The 18,487-nt window shown below is 53.8% G+C and overlaps 1 protein-coding gene across 3 annotated transcripts in view; it reads right to left on the bottom strand.

Annotated features, from left to right (window-relative positions):
* LOC144944268 (FERM domain-containing protein 4A-like) overlaps window positions 1-18,487 on the bottom strand; it is a 112,630-nt gene that overhangs the window by 8,265 nt on the left and 85,878 nt on the right. For all 3 annotated transcript variants that reach the window (XM_078872280.1, XM_078872282.1, XM_078872281.1), the window contains 11 exons: window positions 15,047-15,123; window positions 8,951-9,122; window positions 8,254-8,398; window positions 7,730-7,863; window positions 7,131-7,253; window positions 6,541-6,769; window positions 6,322-6,378; window positions 5,166-5,364; window positions 2,994-3,086; window positions 1,461-2,338; window positions 78-198 (listed from right to left, as the gene is read on the bottom strand). In XM_078872280.1, coding sequence (XP_078728406.1) covers window positions 78-198; window positions 1,461-2,338; window positions 2,994-3,086; window positions 5,166-5,364; window positions 6,322-6,378; window positions 6,541-6,769; window positions 7,131-7,253; window positions 7,730-7,863; window positions 8,254-8,398; window positions 8,951-9,122; window positions 15,047-15,123 — 2,228 coding nt within the window. The remainder of the gene's footprint in view (window positions 1-77; window positions 199-1,460; window positions 2,339-2,993; window positions 3,087-5,165; window positions 5,365-6,321; window positions 6,379-6,540; window positions 6,770-7,130; window positions 7,254-7,729; window positions 7,864-8,253; window positions 8,399-8,950; window positions 9,123-15,046; window positions 15,124-18,487) is intronic.

The raw sequence follows: 18,487 nt of genomic DNA, 5'->3' as shown, positions 1-18,487 counted from the left end.
CAGGTCTCTGTTGCGCGGCACCAGCGACGGCGACAGTGGCGAGACACACGCACGCGACTAGCCCCCTGCCCCCGTACCGGACGTGCGCCGTCACCGTAGCGGATGTGGCCTCCTGCCTCCGGTCGGCAGCGTGCAGCACCGAGTCCCCGGTGCCCGGGGAGTAAACCATGGGCTCCCTTCTCCTGCCAACATCCAGGCCTGCGGCACACACACAGCACAGCCTCCTTGAAGCCCACGTACCGGCAGGGGGACTGGCTCACGGTTCTCAGTGGCTATCTGTTAGATCATGGTGCCGCACAGTAGCTGCTATGGTACTATATGACACCAAGGCAGCTGGTGCATAGGTTTTCACGGTTATGCCGTGGCCCTCTCGGACGCGTTTTAGGGTTGTACCACGGGAGCTGTTTGGCATGATGTCCAAACAGGCTGACTGTATACACCGCAGAGTGCGTTTGTGATGGGTGCTGTGGGCGACTGGGCCGAGACCAACTCGCGACACTCCACAGAGTATGGTTTAGCGTTTGTGCCACAGACCTGGATTCGAACACAGCTTAGTGGTCCAATACAGCCCCCCCCTGCCCCCCGCCGAGAGAGATGCTGGCTCATGTCGCCGTCTTTTCCAACGTGTAACACTGGATGATTCACGGCAATCGTCACCCGCTCCCAAATTTGGCAGAACCGGAGACACGGTGAAGCTTTCCTGGGTAAACAGGCGCAATGCTAATAATGCATTTACACGAGAAATGTTACCTTGTACAGGCACGGGCGTTAGCAATACTTTGAGATTTTTGTCCAGGAAAGCCAAGCCGAGTTTTACACGCTCTTAATCAGGAAGATCCTGATTTGGGAGGGTTTGGTCAATTCATTTTTCAATCCATTTCTGAATGTGGGATTTCCTGGAGAAACCCCACACAGACAAGGGGCTATCACTTGCGTGTCTGGACGCAGGTTGTCTTTGTACTCGCGATGCTGCCATCTGCTGGCCTCATGAGTAATTGTAATTGGCCATGAGACAAGAGTGGGTAAAGAAGAATATCAGCCAAGTGGCCTCTTTAATAACCAATATTAAAATAACAATCCAGACCAGTGTTTCCCAGTGACAATGGCTTAAACACAGAAAACCTGGGCCAAGTTCAACTCTTTCTGATTGCGGCCCAATAAACTAACATGGATGGGTTGCACAAAACTAAGGCAGCACTGTGCTCAAAGGCACAGATAAAGCCCCAACACCTCCTTAAAAGGGGGCACCGACTCAAAACATCATACAGAATGCTGCATGATGTTTTTATGTCAACAGATTTCCTGCTGTTATGAGCAACAGTGACGGACGTGTCGAGGCCCCTAAACACATTCGGTAAATGACCCCCCTCCGCCCGCCCGGCTCCCCTTGCGCTACGCCACAAACGCCGCCACCGCCGCCACCGCCGCCAGCCCGGGTTGCAGCAACCGCGTGAACGAACCGTTGCATCGGTCCACGGTCTCCCGGCTCAGCTGCAGCTTCTGGCTGACGTAGAAGCACGTGGAACCGGCGCTCACTCGCCTCCCGTGCGTCGGCTCGGCGCGCAGGCTCTGGTAGAACTGGTTGCGCGCGATCGGCCGCCTCTCGTCATACCACATCTTCAGCCTCTCCTTGGCGATCTCGCGCTCCCGCGCGCCTCCCCCTTCCACGCCGACGTCGTCGTCGTCGGCCAGCACGGGCGTCCGGAGCCCGGAGACTCCCCCGGGCGCGGGCGCCGTGGCGCTCCTGCGCAGGCTGCCCTGCTGCCGCTCCCCGCCGAGCCCGGGGGGCGACGGAGCGGGCGCGGCGCGGCGAGAGCGGGGCCCCGGCGTGTGCGAGCCCCGCGGGCCCGCGCCGTGGCCGTACGACTCGGAGGCGGCGTTCGCGGCGGAGGTGGCGGCGGCGGATGACTGACGGTGGTCGCGCCCGCGCGGGTAGCGTCCCAGCGTCTGCGTGCAGCCGTCGGGCCATTCGGCCCAGCCGGCGTCCGAGCCGGAGCGGCTGGCCAACGAGCAGCGGCCGTCCGTCGCGGGCGAACTCGCCACGCCGCCGCCGCCGCCGCGGCCCAGGGGGCCCGCGCTGCCGCTGACGACGATGTCCGGGTGTGGCCGCAGCTGCGGTGACAGAGGATGGCGGTGTTGGTGGGGCTGCTGCTGCTGGTGGCGAGGAGCGGGGGCTGCGGTTCCTTGGCGCCTGCCGGCCCACGCTCGTTCGCGAGGGGCCGGCCATTCGGGGGTCGCGGCGGGGTCGGAACTGCCGGTCCGGCCGACGACGGCGAGCGGCCGAGAGAGGAGCTGGTGCGAGAAGGAGCGCGAGCGCACCGGGCTCGACTCCACCGAGCTGCGGGAAAACGGGGTTGGCGATCAATACCGTGGGGCAATGTTGGCGATCAATAATAGGGGGCAATCATGAAAGAATGAGACCTTTTCCACGGGCTTTGAACACTTTTATAAAACCTACCGAGTCACCATGTGCATTATACACATGGTGACTCGCTTTATGTTACGTCGTGTTACTGTTGTAGACTGAGCTCTGGTGGTTCTTGTATCCACTATTATCGAAGGATCAACAAAATACCAGACAAATCTGTCGATAACGTTCATACCAAGCACAGAATCTGAACGGTCTCTTTTGAGCAGTGGCGCAGAGGTTCGCGCACAGAGCTACGAAGCCGGCGACCCCGGTCCAATTCCTGCCCACAGCGAACACCGCTGGGCGAGTGGAAACTCGCTTGCCAATGACTACACAAAACGCCACATCTGAAGAAACTAGATTTTTTAATTAAAATTGGGCTCAACACCAGCCCTGGGAATGACAATTAACGTCCCGACTGTCGTGCCATGAGCAATTCTCTCCCTCCTGTGGCAGAGCGGGGTGGGGAGAGCGTTGCCTGCACTGCGTGCAACGCCGGGTCACTTGAGCGGAGTTGCTGTGCTACGGGCTCGCGGTAGCCCGGGTTGCCCCTGGGCGTTGGCAAGCGGGCGGCGGAGGGCACCTGAGGTGAGAACTCGATCCGGACGTGCGTGGCGTGGACGCCGGCGAGGGGGCGGTGTCGCGGTCCGGCCCAGGGTCCTTCCACTCGTCCGTGCTGCAGGGAACGGGGAGGGAAACGCGAGCGATGAGCGATCTCCTGCTGCTCAAATGAGCATCGAGGCATTGGTGCTCATCTTCTGTTACAGCCCTGAGCCAAAAGAATTTCACATTCCTATTATGACAGTATGATGTCTAACCATAGGAGCACCAGTGTTGACTTGACAACCAGGATTTGTTTTCCATAATGGCCCCTATTTAATGTTTATGATTATTTCATGTTTCCTAGAGTCACCACTGCTTCCCTGCAAGTGATTCTTCAATTTCAGGAACAAGTCACTGGAAGCCAGGTCTAGGTGGGGCGGGGGGGGCACACGTTTTTTGCCGTCTGTGCCAACCAGAGTGCCCACTGGAAACGCAGAGTTCACGAGTGGCCAGGGCACGCCGCTGCCCTTCGCGGCGCCAGCCACGCTGGGTTCCCCTCTGTCGAGTCGAACGCGGGCAATGGGTCGATGTGCGCCACGTGGAAATCCGGTCACCGGGTTCATGGCGCAGTGCGCTTTCCACTACATCGATCCCCCGCGGAGCCTTTAGCAGGCTTTTGGGGCAAGTGCTGTTAGCGAGCACCTATTAAGGCCGGCACGGCACACGAGGGGGTGGGTGGCCAGAACCACGCCCGGCCGCCTTTGATTCGCTCGTGGTAATGTTTACACACCATACCAGGTACTCATTTGAGGCCGAGTCGACCTAGAGGAGGCCCAGGACCGGTTCAGATAATCTGGTTTGGCTAGTGAGCTAACCGCTCAACTACGGCTCCCACGCTCTCTCCTACGCCACTGCCCACACACACACACGTCGCTATAATAACTCAGACAGAATTGACTCCCTGAGGCTATGAATTGGCCAAGCTCCAACAACCCAGCCGGCGTGACTAATGCAGTGTGGTCAGACCAGACATGAGCACATGCCATCACACCGCCTCAATAAAGAAAGGTGCCCATTCATTACAAAAAGCCTGCTCACCTGAGAGCCCATAAATCAATTGCCCTTTAAGCAGGTGATGGCCCACCGTGTGTTCCATTAACTTGCAAGCCATGATTGCTGTTTATCTGGTTTCATGTTTACATCCATGATTCCCGCTACGACAATGGCATGCGATGACCTACTCTTGTGAATAACGTCACGTGGTCTTTAACGAGCACACTGCCGGGTGGCTGCAGTGGGAATCGAATCGTCTACCCGGTGTAAAATTATTTCAGTGGAAAGCACTCAGACCTCTAGGCTACGTAACCGTTCGTATTACAAGACTCACGTGTTTGATATACAAACACGCATGGATATGAACTATAAAGGTTTACACTCTATGCAAACATAAAGATCCCCTGTATGCATACATGCAACACACACACACACGCAAAGACACATTACGTAGGCATGAAACGACTCCACTCTTTCTGCCAATTCACAGAATCGTCATGATCACATTCACGAATCATTTTTGTATTTATCTTGTTTGCAATGTCAATGTTTAATCTCTCGTTTGTGCTTTCTCACCCATCCAATTGCTCTAAAGCAACATTAGCACGTAATTAGCCGACTCATTACAAGCCTACTATGTAGACTTACAGAGCGTCGGGAGGTATTGCCGTTGGCGAGCACCTATCAAAGCCAGCAAGGCCGAGCGGCGTGCGGGCAGCGGGACTCGATGTTCAGGGCAGGCGGCGAACGTCAGACAAAAGGTGACTGCCACTTTGCATAGAATGCAGACGGAGCTCTTCGTGTGGTCACTGATGTGGCTGCTGCAGCCCTTCCCAGCTCTCCTCACGGCGCGGTCGCCACCCCCCAACGCCCCTCCCCGCCTTTAACAGACTGTTGAGGCAAGTGCTGTTAGCGAGCACCTATGAAAGCCGGCACGGCACACGAGGGAGTGGGTAGCCAACACCACGTCCGGTCTCCTTCGTCTCCCCAGTGGCGATGTTTACACATTGAAATCGGGTTGCCGGGTTCGTAGCGTAGCGCGCTAACCGTTGCGCTACCCCTCCACCCGATGTATACACACGCGCACACACACGCCAACAGCAATATACACACGCACACACGAACATCACAACAGAGAAGCCAAGTGCGTGCTGCTCACCTGGTGTGGCTGGCCCGAGACTGCGAGCGCGCGCGCGTCGAGCTGGGCCGCGCGCCCTTGCTCCTGCGCAGCGTCAGGGTGGAGAAGGCGTAGTGCAGGATCCCGTTGGGGGAGCCGTGCTGCCCCTTGCGGCCATCCTCCAGCGGGGACGGGGTGACCTCTCGCTCGGCGGGCACTGCAGATTTCACCGAAATGTCGTCTGTGGAAGAGCCACAGCGGACGGTTAAAACTACTAAAACTACAACTAAACTGTTGTTTATTTTAACAGGTAATGCCCACTGAGCGATGTAGTTATTTTTCAAAAGCGACCTGGTCACAAATGATAGCTCAACGAAGTGGCTTATCGTCTGGAAATGTACAGCAGCCAAATACCCTTAAACGCATGACGTTGATTCTAAGTGTGGAGGGAAAAACCGAAGGACCCGGAGAAAAATCCACACGACCATGGGGAGAGAGAGAGACACGCAAACGCCAAATATACAGCAGGCGTCAGGGTTGGGATCGAATCCACGACCTCCTGTATACCAGGCGAGGTAGTTAACATTTCACCGCCGTGGCACCCGGTTTCGAGTCCTCCCCACGGGCTGCCGGGCGGGTCGGCGGGCTGCGCCCACGGGGCCATCTGGCCGGCGCCAGCGACAAAAGAGCTTCCGCCAAAACTCGCTCCCTCCCGACAACAACGTGAAACCGTTAGAACTGTGATCAAAGCAATTCTTCAGCTAGAGTTTGAAACGAGCAAAGTTTCTATTCCCTGCTCCCTGCTCCCGTGCCTACAGGAGAGAGAGTGTGCATCATCGTGCGTCCGTATTCCGTGGGGAAACAACTGAAGAGGAGCAACTTCACAACGTTGTTTTAACTACAATAGTTAGGAATGTAAATAATTACAAGATTGTAGACTCATAGCCAAGCTTTCTTCTAGACCAAGATTATCACGGGAGGCCTGTTGGCTGTGCAGTCTACTGTGCAAAAATATACAGCATATTGTAACTTGTGGCTGTATAGACACATCGCTCATGAGAATGCTCAACGTGGGCTGCGATAATGGTGCAAAAATAATTCATTCCATTGCTTTACTAAGGGTCAGGAGGGCTGCAATGCAGTGCCACGGGCGCAGTGCAAGGCGCGTCGCTGGACGTAGCAACGTTGGGATACTGACCGTCGGCAGCTGGAAGTCCGTCCGAGATCGAGCTTTCTTCCGACAGAATCAGGTCATCTGCAACCGAGGAGGCACGAGGAAACAACGGCAGCCGTTTCAGAGCGAAGGTCGCAAGCGCCGCACTTCAAACCCCGCGCCAGATTCTCACAATTCCCGCCCGCGTTCCCAGCGCCTCGCAGGCACAATCGGTGGATGTCGCGCGGCGGGGCGAGCGGTCACCCGGCACGATGACGGAGGCTCTCTGTGTGGGCCTCCTCCCCGCCCGCTCGCGCAGCGCGTTGATCGCCGCCTCCTGGGCCTGCAGCTTGACGGCGGCCGCGGCGTAGTCGGCCTTGCGCCGCCTGCGCGTGGCGCGCTGCAGCCCCTCCTCCTTGGCCAGCTTCAGCGCCGCCTGCACGATCCCCTCCTGCACGGAGAACTCCGTCTCCAGCCGCTCCAGCTCGCTCTCCTGCCACCCCACGGTCGTTCGCACGGTCGGTCGCGGTCACTTACACGGTCGACCGTAGCCACATCACGGACATCCGCGGTCGTCGCACAGACAGCTACAGTCGTTCACAAGGTCAACCAAAGTCATTCACCAGAAAGTAGCAGTCATGCATTTGACAGCCATAGCTCTTCATTCACCACACAGCCGCCTCGATTGGCCTCGCAGCAATAATTACCCATCAGCCACAGTCATTCACCTGAGAGCCGCTCCCCCCACGCTCCCCCCGCGCTCCCCCCCGCGCTCCCCCCGCGCTCCCCCCGCGCTCCCCCCGCGCTCCCCCCGCGCTCCCCCCGCGCTCCCCCCGCGCTCCCCCCACGCTCACCAGGCCCTTGGGCCGGATCTTGGTCTCGTCGAGGCGGAAGGTGGCTCCGACGCGGCGCCGCACGCGTGGCAGCGTCTCCCCGCCCTGCAGGGGGAACTCCGCAGGCAGCTTCCCCGTCAGCTCCTGCAGGCGGGCGGTGGCACGCTCCGTGTGAACTGGGTTGGCGAGTACCGCTCACCTGCGTTCGTGTTGATTTACCCTGCGTGTGCGCGTATGCGTGTGCGCGTGTGCGCGTGCTTGAGCGGGTGCGATGTTCGGTGTGTGTGAATGCGCGCCGTTCAAGTCACACATTTTAAACATTTGTCCGCGCGTCACGACGCGTTTGCCACGGCGCTTATCAATCGACAACCCGGGCCACTCCTTGCGAACCAACGAGACGTCCCATCGCAAGCGATTTTCCAATCAATCGCAAATCATATTGAGGGGGGCGGTGACTTTTAAGAAGCCCGCTAAGACAGGGGGAAGACTGTCACGGCTCCAACTCAGCCCGGGCCTGACACGCCAGAGGGCGAGCATGGAAACGTAGAGACTTGACGAAGGGAGGATTGGCGGGGAGGACGGCGGCGGCGTGGGACGGAAGCCGGGACGGTGGAACTCACGGCCTCGCGCAGGCAGATCTTGCGCAGCTCCTGCAGCTGCTCCTGCAGCTGCTCCTGCAGCTCGCTCTGCTTGCTGCGCAGCGACGTCAGCATCTCGCGCGCCGCCGCATCGTTCGCCTCCGTGTCCACCGAGTCTGCGGTCGCAACGGCGGCAGCGGCAGCAACAACAACAGAAGCGGCAGTGGCGCTATCGTTACCGCTGGTGTTGATTTCGTCCATTTGTATTCAATTATCGTGCTGATGGCAACGAATAGTTGGGGTTGCACTGCCGGACTGCTGTGGCTCATGCCTGTTATTTTCCATTAAGGAGATGTGCAAGTTGGCGTTCCGATGCGGTTCATGGTTGTACCATTGTCTTCGAGGAGGAATGTCGACGCCAGGTGGTGTGATGTTTGCATACTCATGAACTTCGTATTCATATATTCGTCCATTTATGAATATGTGAGGGGAGAGAGCACGAGGGGGGAGAGCGCGAGGGGGGAAAGCGCGAGGAGGGAGAGCGTGATGGGGGCGAGGGGGGAGACCTGTGGAGTAGAGGCTGCTGGAGCTGGGCCGGCTGTTCAGCAGGTTCTTGCTGCCGACGCTGGTGAGCCGAGCGGCACGCACGGAGCCGGCGTCGTCCAGGTCGGACATCATCTCCCCGAGGCTCCGAGCTGCAGCGATCTTGGCCTGGTGCGGAGCGGTGGTGGAGCGGTTAGCGCGCTGCGCTACGAACCTGGCGATCCGAGTTCGATTTCCGCTCACGGCCATAACGGGTGACGGTCATAATCGTCACCGGTTTATATTCGTCACCAGATAATTATCTGAACTGGTCCGGGGCCTCCCCTAGGTCGACTCAACCTCAAATGAGTACTTGATGCGGTGTATAAACATCGCTTGGTGTAAATTTTTCCTCGCAAGGCCACAAGCCCTAGGAGGCAGTATGGGGTAAGCAACTTGGATATTCGTAACATAAAATTGCAGGAAAACAATGGGGACAATAATAGGTTGCAGGTAACCCACAGCAGCCAGATGGTGGTGACCTACAGCCATACGGCAACGACGATGATGATGATGAGACTCCCCAAGGAAGATGTCAACTGTGCGAGAAAGAATCAAGCAATGTGGCCAGCTGAGAAGACCAATGTCCCAGGCCATGACGACCTCTTTACCGTCGTAGAAGACTTAGGATTCCAGAAGAGGACCGGCGTTGTGCCGTAGCGCCCCGCACGTCCGACTCACCATGCTCTGCTTCCTGTCCAGGTAGAATTGGTGCTGGCTGATGGCCATGGCCCAGATGCACTTGATCAGAGACGTCGATCCATACCACGTGTGCACCACCACGCCCGCCCCTCCTCCCCCTCCGCCTCCGACACCGCCCGGTCCAAACGATCGACGGCTCACGACGCACTGCCTGCGGAGCGCACGACAAGGGGCCCCAGGACACGCGGCTCAATCCCTGCGCCGCACCACGGGGGCGCAGCCACCGTCGGGCGGCCCGTGCCGACGGCGGCCACCGCCGCAAGCCGAGGTCCGGCGAGGGCGGCCAACGGCATGGCAGCGTCCAGGGCAAAGCGCTCGACTCGCGGTCGCGAGGACCCCCGCCCCGAGACCGACCTCGGAAACTCGTCGCTCCGTCGACAATTAGAATCAATAGGTGCCGCTTGCGGACAGTCGACGGCGATCGGAGGTCTTTGGATAAACTGGGCCTCGTCACGGGAATATCCAATTTCTACCGCTGGCTCAGCACACAACGGTACCTAGTTTATCGAGAGTAGAGGGATGGTGGGTTCATCCAACCGTATGTACGTATTACATTTTGGATTGTCTATATATCAATAGATATGACAAGCTAAACATGATTTGAATGTGGTATGCCTGAAGCAAATGACCTATTTAAACAGATGCAAAAAAGTAAGAACAAGCAGACACACAAAGGCAGAATGCAAGATGCATGTTAACATTTAAAGCATTGTTGCCAAGTTTTAGACGCATTTGTGCAATAAGCTCGGTAGAACTCTCTTCTTTCATTTTCCTCTCATATTTGTGCAATGTTGCTATTTTGTTGAATGTAGAAAACCATAAAGTAAGAGTTCTATATAAGAATGCTGAAAGAGGCTGATGGATGTTAACCGTGGCCCGGACTCAAACTCAGGACATCAGGTTCACAGCGCAGTGCAGTAACCACAGTGCCACAGCTCCCCCCATAAGCACATTCTAAAGAAGAAAATCCCCCGTGTAGCCTTCAACAGGCTATTGGGGCAAGTGTTGTTAGCGAATAGCACCTATGAAGGCCGGCACGGCACACAATGGAGTGGGTGGCCATCACCACGCCTGGCCACCTTCGTCTCCCCAGGCCGAATCGACCAAGAAGATGCCCAGGACCGGTTCAGATCACCATCACCGGTGTTGGCCGTGAGCGGGAATCGAACTCGGGGGGTTGCCAGGTTCGTAGCACAGCATGCTAACCGCTACACTACCGCTCCCCAGACAAAAACAAACAAAGATCCCCCATATAGCCTTAACGGACTGTCTGGGCAAGTGCTGTTAGCAAGCACCTATGATGTACAAACAACACTCGCACGACTGCTGGGCTACGCGTCTCCAGCCGCCCACATGGTCGCACCGTGTCCCATAAACCCTCACGCGCTCACGGGGTTCACCGCGGAAACCGGCGTGCGGTGGATGAGCAGGTTCATCTGCTCGCGCACAATGGCAACGTTCCTTCGGCTCGGGGAGCGCCGACGTCCAATTGTTTGCACGCCGTGTACACAACTGGACGAAATGGTTGCGCGCAAGACTGATTCCACTGCACGCGCATCAACCCACCGTCACCATCGCCGTCTAGCTGTTCTGCACAATGGTCGTTGGGTGCCGGTGATGCAGGTAGTCATCTGGGCTAAATCCCCGGCCACGCACTCGCGCTGTCTGTAAACTGGGCCGGGGCCTGTCGACTAACAACTGGGGCCGGGTGTAAATAAATCAAGCGCTGGGGAGACAAAGGTGGGAAGGGTGTGGTGCTAGCCACACGACCTCCCTTGCCCCAGCGGTCTATACGGCTAGACGGGAGCTCTTTGTTTTTTACATACAGTCAGAATCTTGATTTGAAGCTTTCGTGACTGCAGGAATCCATACTCTTTGGTTCTTTCGGTAAACTCACGTAGATAGAAAAATTAAAAATTAAATAATATATCATATGACATGATATATTTTATTTTATTATTCTACCTACGTGACTTTACCAGAAAGAACCAAAGAGTACCAGTCAGAATGTTAAGCAAACTGATTAACCCACCATAGCTTGAATGTTGATACAGATCATACACTAGTTGCATACATTGAACAATGTGTCGCAGTGTTTTATTGGTTTTTATTATGGATGGAACAAGCGCCCTGCGAGTCAGACGGTTCATTGTGAGCAAAGCCAGAGAGAGCGCTGACACGACTCAAATCAATGGGGTTCTAGGTAGTGAGCCGTATGTCAATATTATTGTTCCATCACTCTCAAACACATTTAGAAATACTTAGTAAATTCTGCCCGATGGCTAGACAGGGGGTTGGAATTTTTATATAGTCATCGTCTATTACGATACACTTTTTAACGTGGATAGATTGGCCCTGCCCAAGGAATGAGGAACTTCTACCACTGGCCCTGGGCCACCAATGATGAGCAATGCACCTCGCTTGTTTACCGCAGGAGACGTTCAAGATATTTTTCAAAGGAACATTAAATGTAAAATTCTACAACTTAACTTGACGTTTTGTTTTTTAATCGGGTGGAAGGCTTCGTCTGACTGGGCGTGAATGTCAGTATTTATTTTACGGCTGAGAACTGTCTGAGGTGTATTTAACTGGGAATTGGCTGTAGAAACTCCGCAATCAAAGAGGGAATGAATGAATGTGATGTTTCCCCTGATAACATTGGCTCGACATCAAGGCAGAAGGCCCAATACGATTAAAAAAAAACACAACAGCAGCTCAGCGCGAACATCACGAACAAGCCGCTGTCGTAGCAGGATTTGTCCTCTCTACGGGACCTTTTTTGCCGGTATTAAGATTATAAAGAAGAAAAGGCTTTCACCCTTTCTGGCAATAATACAGGAGGTGTTAAGATGGTTAACACCAAAGACACGCATCTATTACAAGGTCTGCATTCACCACACACTTGTGGTACAACAAGCAAACAAATATGCATTCATCATGCATGGATTGTCCTTGAAACGGATGGGCCCCTACACGACGCTCGGCTCAAGCGGCCTCCAGAGGGCAGCGCGCGTTTGTCCTCGCCGTGACACCGGGAGCGGGCGAATGTTGCCCCGCCGGCGCATTTTGTTTTGGGGCGGGAAGACACAACACCGCTCGCGCCTCGACAGCGCGGAGCGCAGACGCTGCAGCTTGGCCGCCGTCTCGCAGCGTACGTTTCTGTAAATATCGCCCGGAGCCCCTCCACCTCCTCCGCCGCTACGAGCGCGGGAGGGGGGCTTCTCGGCGGCCGCGCGGGTTGGAGGCACGCGGCTATCGGTGGGAAAATCTCCTCGCGCGCGGCCGGGCCAAGCCGCAATCGCCCATCTCTGTGAACGCGACACCCCCCCCCCCCGTCTATCTGCTCGCCCCGTTGTCAAACGCGCCGCCGCCTTGCTGCGCTCGCCGCGAGCCACAACGTCGGCATTATTTGTCGAGGGGATGACTTTTTCCCGTAAAACTGGGCCCGCTAAGTGGGTGCCAACCCGATCTCGATTTGCCTCGCTAGCTACGGCGTGCGTGCGTTGCTAAGGGTGGGCGCGCGCTGCCGCCGTGCCGTGACGGTCGGAGCGTCGGACTTGCGGTCCAGAGGTCGTCGCTTCGATCTCCCGGCGTAGCCGTCGCTGACAGAGTAATGGGCCAACTGAAAAGGGGCTCTGCGGCTACTTTGTTTCTCTCATCACGGGGGAGTCGGGATGTAATCTCGGTACGCTGTGAACCATCTGTTTTAAAAGGTCTAGAGTTTGTTTCGCCGATTTGAAATGTTCTGCTTACGGAACATTACGGCACCTTAACAGATAAAGTTTTATTTCATTTAAACTCAAAAGTGTGATTGTAACGATGTTACTATCGTTATTCCGTGAATTGAAGTTAATCGGAGCACCTCAACGCTCTGACAAGCACTGGAGCATCGCTTACCCCCAATGAAAGCCAGTAATGAAAATGCCACGTTCCTATGGCAGGAGCCAGCTGTTCCCTAGGATCACCACTTGCTTGTGAAATCTTCGTAAAATTTCGTTAACCGTCGCTGGAGCTACGCACTTTTAAATCTAAATTTACAACTCATTTGTCTTTGAAACTGCTTTTTGTGTTGAGTAATGTCGTCCTTCCCCCACACCTCCGATTAACACAGCTGGCTACGTACGGTGTGAAAGAAGTTCAACGTACATGTACATACAAGTCCATTACCATGGAGCGAAGCTTCGCGACCACAGCAAGAAGGGTGATAACGCCCCACCGCGCTGCTGAGGAATGCCGGCCGAGTGAGCAGGGTTCACGTCGACACGGCTCACTACACCGAGCGCACGGGATTCCGTTACGTCTCGGGGCACAAAGAGCGTCGTCTCAGCCATCAGAAACGTCACAACGGCCAGACGAGCTCTCGCACAGCGCAATCGTCTGGCGAAGAGGCTCCACTGAGGAGGCTCCGTGAACCCAAGGAATCATTCTCGCGTTTGTTCAAGGAAAGCAAATAGCACGGGGTGCAGCGGTGGGGCAAAGCTTGTCCATCCGTCACCCACACAGAGTCGAGACCACGTTTTTCCATCCTATATTATGTTTCTTTATAGACCAAGCTAAATCCATTCATCACTTATGACCTCAATATAAACATCATTGCTTTATCTCTGGCATTAAGATGGAAATTACCATCAGCCAATTAATCTTTATTTACAAGTTATGGTGCCCTTTCGGTTGAGTGTCTTTTGGCCAAAGAGGTCAACTCCGGGAATACCTCTCGCGAATGTCATTTGCTCAGAAGATGTTAATGAGGCAGGTGACGAGTCACCTCCCCTTCACGATTGCTTTCAGATGACAATAATATGTGTTTTGTTTCATATGTAATCTCATCCGTCTCATCAAATGCTACTGTAACCCTTTACGTTATAAACGCCACGTGTGATGAGCGCTCGCTCCTCTCTCATGCGTCCCGTTAGGTTGCATTTCTATCCAGATTTCCATCGTACATAGTTCTTGTTGTTTATTAGTAAAAATATATATTTACTGCTATCCATGTTTATAAAATGTCCCTGCTGTTGTTGTATGCAGCCCCTCCAAACCTTCCCTTCCCACGTGACGCACCCAGACGGTCTGCCCCAGTCGCCATCGAAAGAGTACGGATTAGCTCCATGGGCCTAACTCTAAATAACCGACTGATCTGCAAACCTGTAATTTTCATTTGTTCCTTTCCATTTAATAAGTTCCGTCCCGTGTCAGGTTTATTCTCTTCAGATGACTGGGACTATAAAACTTGTCCTGTATATTACCCCACATCCGTGAGGAGGCTCATCAATACGCTGTCAGCTGGTTTCATAAAACAAAATTTCTACTTTTAATCGTCTTCTACTATAGGTTTGCTTTGTTTACGATTTGGCTGCTTGGTGGGAACCAGTCAAGTGACATTGCGTTTAGAGCTCACGATTCTTAATCAGAAGATGACAAATTTGACATCCTAGCCAAATCATCACGCCCCCTCCCTCAAGGGGTGAATAAAATGAATACCAAACTTGGAGAAGCCAACAATAGTTGCAACATGTGACTGGGGAAATTCCACCGTGAGCTTGTGGAGAGATGATCACTGCCCTGTGGCCATTTGAGCCTGGAGCCACTTTGATTTAACCTGCCTTTAGAATGTTTTGTTGTATGTTCATCACACACCACCTTGATCAATCCACTGCTGGATGAAGGCCTCCAAACAAACCGTGTCGGTTTCGCTTGGCGGTTATCTGACCAGACTTCCCCACGCTGGTCAACGCGGGTTGTGAAGCAGGGGAACAGGAAGTGGTTCAGATATCACTCGCCACTGATGTCAGCCGTGCACTCATGACGCGGTGTTCGTAGCGCACCGTGCGAACTACCGTGCCACCACTCTCCCCCATCGATGTGCGTTCGCTTGGTGGAAGTTAAAACTCTCTGCTCTTTTTATACCGCTCTTAAAGAGCCCTGCGTCTACAAAATATCTCTGTCTGTACGTTACCCCAAGACACGTAGAGGACATTGTCAGCAGGGGGTCACCTGGTTTGAGGTATCACATTAGATGTTGGTGGTTTCATGGTCCACTTATTGCTACTTGGTGTTAAGAGAGCGCTCCGAACTCACCTCCTTGTATCTTGCACTTCGATCAAAAACTTCTTGTCTCGGAAATACAGATTCTCCAGCTCCTTCCAAGGGAACACCTGCGGTAGACACAGACAGACAGGCACGCACACATTCGTGAAACAGGGAAATGCAGACGAAGGGACAGACGCACAGGGCGGAGAAAAACGGTGAGAGAGGGAGGACACACGGGCAGATAAACAACGACACAGACAGACACGTACAAGTGACAGACGCACGATGACAGATTGACACAGAAAGAGATATAAAATGTGGACAGGTATAAGGGCATTTCAAACAGACAGTTGGATAGACACCCACAGGGCGAGTGATAAAGCAAACATCACCATATAACTGGCAGAGGCTGTTCACAAGCGCCTATAAAGCCGCCTCCGCCGCATGGCACACGAGGAAGGCTGGTGGCAGCACCACGCCCAGCAGCCTTCGTCTCTCCAGCGGTGATGTTTACACACCGTACCAGGCACTCGTGTAAAACCGAGGTGGCTGAAAGGGGCCCAGGACACGTTTGTATGCCACCACTTCCCCCAGAAACGCAGACACACACACTCACGCGGCGTACACAAAGTCACGCGCCGTGAGAGACCAGACACACAGCGACAACAAAACACTGCACCTGACAAAGAGACTGAAAGACTCGCATACACAGATACATTAAGGAGAAGAGAGGGAGAGACATCACATGACACCAATTATTATTATCAACCTGCAACCTTAAACCCATTAAGCAGGCCACAGCGCCAATGGGGGCACTCGGATTTCTCGGGGCGTTCCGCTGGTGGCCACCGGCGCAGTGGACTTTGCACCCCGACTGAGAAGGTGGCGACACGGGATCCAGCAGCAGCAGCAGCAGCAGCGTTACTGCCGTTCAGTTTCAGGACTCCGGAACCTCAACTTCAAAGTTACCCACCCATCTGTTAGTTAAGAGCAAAATAAAAATACAACATCCGCCTCTAAGCCTCTGCGAGGACTGTACTCCGTTTGCCTTTGCAAACTGCGACGGACGATGATTGTCACCGGACTCCCACTGTTTAAATCTATGCAGCTTAATTGAAGTGTATCATAATTACTCCGTAAATAAGCAATTCTCCTTTATTTATCCAGAAGAGGCTACCACTGAGCCACAAGCAGATACAAGCAGAAGTCTCTGTGAGTCTCAGAATTATATTAAATATCTAAGTCCATTGACCAACTGGCTTTCAAGTTTACGCAAGCCATTTTGTTTTTTTGTTTTTGTTTACGCAAGCCAACTCAGGACCGGTTTTGACATCCTGGCTTCTTAAACAAACGCTGCTGCTGGGTTATCAGATGTTATTGTCAAAGAGCAAAGCACTTTGAGTGTCCACTACCTCTTATCTGGGATGTTTGACCAATTCGTTTTCAATTATAATTTTTTTGCTTACGGGAAGAAACCGGAGCACCTGAAATAAACAAACATGCTCCCAAACCCACTTGCTGTACTGTCACCCTCGCAATACACAATCGCTGCGGTGTAATTCACCAACCCAGCCTCGGAGTCACACACAATGAGACCATTATCCCACTCTTCACCCGGCTTACACCAAGCCAGACTCCAACACGGGAGCACCGCGTCACCGCACCTCCCATCAAACCCCGGTGGCTCCACGCGCGGTGCTGAAGAAGTTCACCGTACACACAGCACACGCGTACTGGCCACAGTACTCTGAACACACAATCACTCACAATCAGAAGTCACTCTTGAGTTGTACACTTTGCATGAGTACGACGACGACGCACACGTGTCGTTTCATAGACTCTGGTGTACGAACGGGTTTCTCTTTAACAGCCTCCATTCACACGCCGCCGCGGTTGCACAACAACAGCTGATCCGGCAATAGCCCTCGTTCTGTGCAGAGGGCAGGTTTTACTGTAACACGGAACAGCCCTGCCCAACACTCATTGTCAAATCCGCTGCACAGGCAGCCACTGTACAATCGCCAGCAGCGGGCTATTGCCAACCCTTGTACCGGATCGTCTCGGATTATTCCCGGATTGATCCGAGAGTCTCTACCGGAATTGACATCGATCTCCCGGTGGCGACTGAAAGCGATCCGGGAGATTTTAATAATAGGAGATTTTCAAGACGGGACATCAATGAATACAAATCCATCTTCCGGAATATCTTCAGTCAGAGTTTAAACCCCTAGGTTTCACGTTGGCCACCGTCCAGAATCATCGCGCCACGGCCGGTCGATTCAAAGAAACGTAACCGGATCGCGGGACAACTTCGTGATCGTTTTCTTTGCGCGGACATTCATCGCCGCACGGCTACCGTCAGTGGCAAGTGATAAGTGAACGTGGTCCTGGTGAACAACCCCACTCCACCCACTCGCCACCTTCACAACTCCGCACTGACCACTGTGGAGCGTACTCACGCAAACCCACGTGACCGGGGAGGCCTTCATCCAGCAGTGGATTGACAAAGGGTTGTGTGAATCTACGAGTTGATTCCACGAGATCGGTAAACACTGGCACTGTGCGTCATGCTTGCAGGCTCTCCAGTGGCGTCATCCGGGTGCACTGGCTGCTACGGTCGTCCTTGCTTGCTGTCCGTACGATAATTAACAACCTTTAAATAATTAGTTTTAAGCAATTGTTTGGAATGCAAGTAATCAGAAAGGTAATGAAGCAGGTGCACACCGGGTGATCTGATGGCACGTTGCATACAGAGTGTTAACATGGGATCGCTGCTGCCTGCCGAGATGTTGTCTGATGCCAGCGGCGAGTCGCTCCCCATCACCCATGGTCCCCTCCTCCCTTCACTCCTCGACATGTGTTCCTGACTGGGCACAAAAACTCCGAGCTGACTGGACCTAACTTGTCTGGTGCCTCTCTCTTGCTGCCATTAAATTTGCACAGTTTTTTTAGTATTCGTGCGTTTCGGTCACCACAGTCAAACACCTCCTCTCTTTTAGTTGTGCAATTCCCCTCGTTCGTCAAGAAGAAGCGTTTGCAAGGCGGAGAGACAAGAGGCGGAATGGAGGGGAAGGAGACAGAGGCAGCCTACAAAATCATGATTTAACCACCAGTGATCAGCAGATAGATCGAGAGTGCTGACTATGAGACTGGGTGCAAGGCTGGGAAACTTGCAGACAGAGTCAGGGAAATGCAGCATGCAGCCAGAACGCCAACAATGCTTTCTTAACTTAATTTGATCGCATATCTGATTTGAAGCTTTCGTGACTGCAGGAATCCATACTCTTTGGTTCTTTCGGTAAAGTCACGTAGGTAGAAAAATAATAGATCACGACGTTTTGATTGCAACACAAGCAATCGTCATCAGGTGGGACAACCACAGCAAGAAAAAAACTGCTGAAGTACAGCAGTTTTTTCGTGATCTATTATTTTTCTACCTACGTGACTTTACCGAAAGAACCAAAAAGTATTCATCGCATATGTTACACA

The sequence above is a fragment of the Lampetra fluviatilis genome, chromosome 34 (genome assembly GCF_964198595.1).
Source record: "Lampetra fluviatilis chromosome 34, kcLamFluv1.1, whole genome shotgun sequence".
In the NCBI taxonomy this organism is placed as follows: Eukaryota; Metazoa; Chordata; class Hyperoartia; order Petromyzontiformes; family Petromyzontidae; genus Lampetra; species Lampetra fluviatilis.
The sequence above is the reverse complement of the archived record's forward strand: the minus strand, read 5'-3'. Positions and strand labels throughout refer to the sequence as shown.